Source organism: Nicotiana sylvestris, chromosome 5 (assembly GCF_000393655.2).
Source record: "Nicotiana sylvestris chromosome 5, ASM39365v2, whole genome shotgun sequence".
Taxonomy (NCBI): Eukaryota; Viridiplantae; Streptophyta; class Magnoliopsida; order Solanales; family Solanaceae; genus Nicotiana; species Nicotiana sylvestris.
Genome location: NC_091061.1, coordinates 41,853,214 through 41,856,162, shown reverse-complemented (window position 1 = coordinate 41,856,162; position 2,949 = coordinate 41,853,214). Strand labels below are relative to the sequence as shown.

The window sequence follows — 2,949 nt, the reverse complement described above, 5'->3', positions numbered from 1 at the left end:
ATAATTTGCTAGTTCGGGATACCAAAGGAGATTGCCTCCGACAATGGGCCACAATTCATAGGCGTAAAGGTTACAAAATTTCTTGAAGACTTGAAAATCAAAAGAATCAATCTTCACCATACCATCCAAGCACAAATGGCCAAGCAAAATCGACAAATAAGTTGATTATTCAAAACCTCAAAAAGAGATTGGAAGCAGCCAAAGGCAATTGGCCCAAAGGGCTACTGGGAGGCTATGGGCATACCGAACAATGACCAAGTCAAGTACGAAAAAGACACCTTTCTCTCTTGTACGCGGAGCAGAAGCTCTAATTCTGGTGGAAGTAGGAGAACCTACCTCAAGGTACTTCCATGTAGACAAAGAAACAAACAATGAAGCATTGCTAGTCAAACTAGAGTTGCTTGATGAAAGCAGGGACTTAGCGCACATAAGGATGGTGGCCCAAAAACAAAGAATGGAAAGTTACTATAATCAAAGGTCCAATCTCCGCTACTTCAAAGTGGGAGACTTGATTTTAAGAAAGGTGACTCAGAACACTCGGGAGCTCAATGGAAGAAAGTTGGGTCCGACATGGAAAGGCCTCTACCGGTTTTCAGTTGTCATCGAGAAAGGATCATATGAACTAGAAAACAAACGGATTCAAGTTGCCAAGAAACTAGAACGTAACTCACCTCAAAATGTATTATTGCTGATGAGCACCGCCTACACTGAAAGTATGTGGTGCACTCTTTTTCCTTTCATCTAGTTTTTTCCTAATTGGGTTTTTCTGGAAAGGTTTTTAATGAGGCAGCGATGGAAAACATACTGCGAAGGAAGTGTCATCGGTAGATATAAGACCTTTAAATGACAAGGCATAAAAGAGACAAGCCACTGGGATGGTTAGATAGTCTTTGGCTCGATAGCAAAGTTTCTAACAGGAAAGGAAGCTTGATATTGGAACAAAATCTATTTGACCATTCACAAGTGATCCTCCCCTACAAGCCACTGGGGGTGGTTAGATAATCTTTGGCTTGGTAGCAAAGTTCCTAATGGGAAACAAAGTGTGCTATCGGACCAAAGATTATCCAACTATTCAGTGGCGGAATCCTCGAAGGAGCAAGACTTTCTGTATTCCAATTTGCTTTCTATGCAATCCGAACACTAGGGGGAATGATATGAGAATACAGAAATCTGATTGCCATAGAAATCGGGGCTACAAAATCCGGATACAAAAATATCTCATCGGGATCGGGGACTGCACATACAGCCTCGTAGAAACAAGTTGTGCAGATTAGCCATATAAAATGGCAATTTCTTTTCAAATAGCAAAATGAATTATTATGTACTTTTGAAGATAGAAGGAATAAAATAAAGTCCTTTTATTTTTATCGTGTTTCTTGTCCTAACGATAAATTGATTTAATCATTTGAAAGTTAATCAAGTACTTCAAATGCTAGTGCCGTAATAAATAAGAGACGTCCTCTTCAAGAGCATCGTAAATATAAGAGGGTCCTCTTTTATGAAACTCTTACAGTAAAGGGTTGGTTCCAAAAAACTTTTATGCCCGAAACCTAAATGCTATCGGGGAAAAATGCATCCGAAGTCTTGCAAAATTCAACGTAAAAAAGTAAAACTTTTTGCAATGCTTAAACCAAAGGCACTTTTATTTATTAAACGTGCCAAGTAGCACAAGTACAAAAATGTGAAAAGGAAACAACAAAGGAAAAGAAAGCAAAAAACTAATATATACCGCCCCCAAAACTTGTGGGAAGAAAAGCATCCACACCCCTAGGAGAAGTAGGCGGATCTGTCATAGGCTCGGAATCTTGGCCTTCACCAACATCATCTTCAAGTTCCTCCTCAGTTCCCAAGAATTCAAAACCGGAACTAGAAGAGTCAGTTGCATCGAGCTGAGTCGGGAGGTGTCTTCGAGCGTTTGACTCCATTTCTCGGGCCTTGGCGATTTCGGTATCAATTTCAATGACGCTCGATTTGGCCTCTTCCAAGGTTTTTCTCCTAATGCAATACATAGAATGTGTTTTCTCAATAATGAGAGAATATGTTCGGCGCTGAAGTTTTGATTTAAGTCGATCATCCTTGGTCGAAAGGCCATCCCGCTTGGCCTTAAGGCTAAAATCAAGGTCACGGATAATGGTTATATGAACCTTATTGTCCCTATTATATTTATCCTCCATCTTGGAACTCTTGTCTTCAGCAGCAGTAGCCACCTCTTCAGCTTTAGAGTTCAAGGCTGCCTCCAAGTTATTCAATCTCTCAGTAGATGTAGTCTCGCACTCGGTAGCAGCAAGCACAACATTTTAGACCTCAAACCATTTAACCTTGGATTCCTGAAACTGTACATTTAACTGAGAGATTTTTTGGTTGAGGACCATAACTTCCTACTCAATCTGTTGTAACCGAGCCTCAAACTCATCGGCTTTAGCAGTTTGTGCTTCCAACACCGGGAGGCGAGTAACAACTTGGTCCCTCTCGGCCAACAATTGATCCCACGACTTTTCTTTATCAAGGATTAACTTCTAAAGATCCTCAGAAGCAAGAAAATTGGCATGCAAAGAAAAAACTCAAGTTAGAAATCCTGTCATAGCAAGTTAAGAGAAAAAAGATAGTAAAAAAAATGAGTACAATACCGTTGTTGCATTGTGCATGGTATTATTTATCATACACTCTTCTTAAAAGAGAGTGTATTTTCTTCTTATCTTTTTCTAAACCCAGTAGCTTTAGGTAATTGGCAAGTTCGATCGGCCAGAACAGTAGATGGCACTTAGTAGATACTGAGAGGGAGATACACCTCCTCCTCTGGGGATCTGCAGAAGGGGACAAATAGTTGTGCCCAATTTCCTATTGTCCGGGGACTGAAGAGGAGGAACATCCTCCTATCAGGTGTCTGCGGCTGGTGGGGGTAACGAAGCAGTAGCTGGTGACAAAGGTATGGTCGGCATGAAAGGAAAT

At 40.7% G+C, this 2,949-nt stretch overlaps 1 protein-coding gene across 1 annotated transcript; it reads left to right on the top strand.

The window, feature by feature from the left end:
- Positions 1 to 250: 250 nt before the first annotated feature.
- Positions 251 to 745, top strand: LOC138868556 (uncharacterized). Its single transcript, XM_070146112.1, has one exon. The coding sequence runs from the start codon at positions 251 to 253 to the stop codon at positions 743 to 745; it is 495 nt and encodes a 164-aa protein (XP_070002213.1).
- The last annotated feature ends 2,204 nt before the right edge of the window (positions 746 to 2,949 follow it).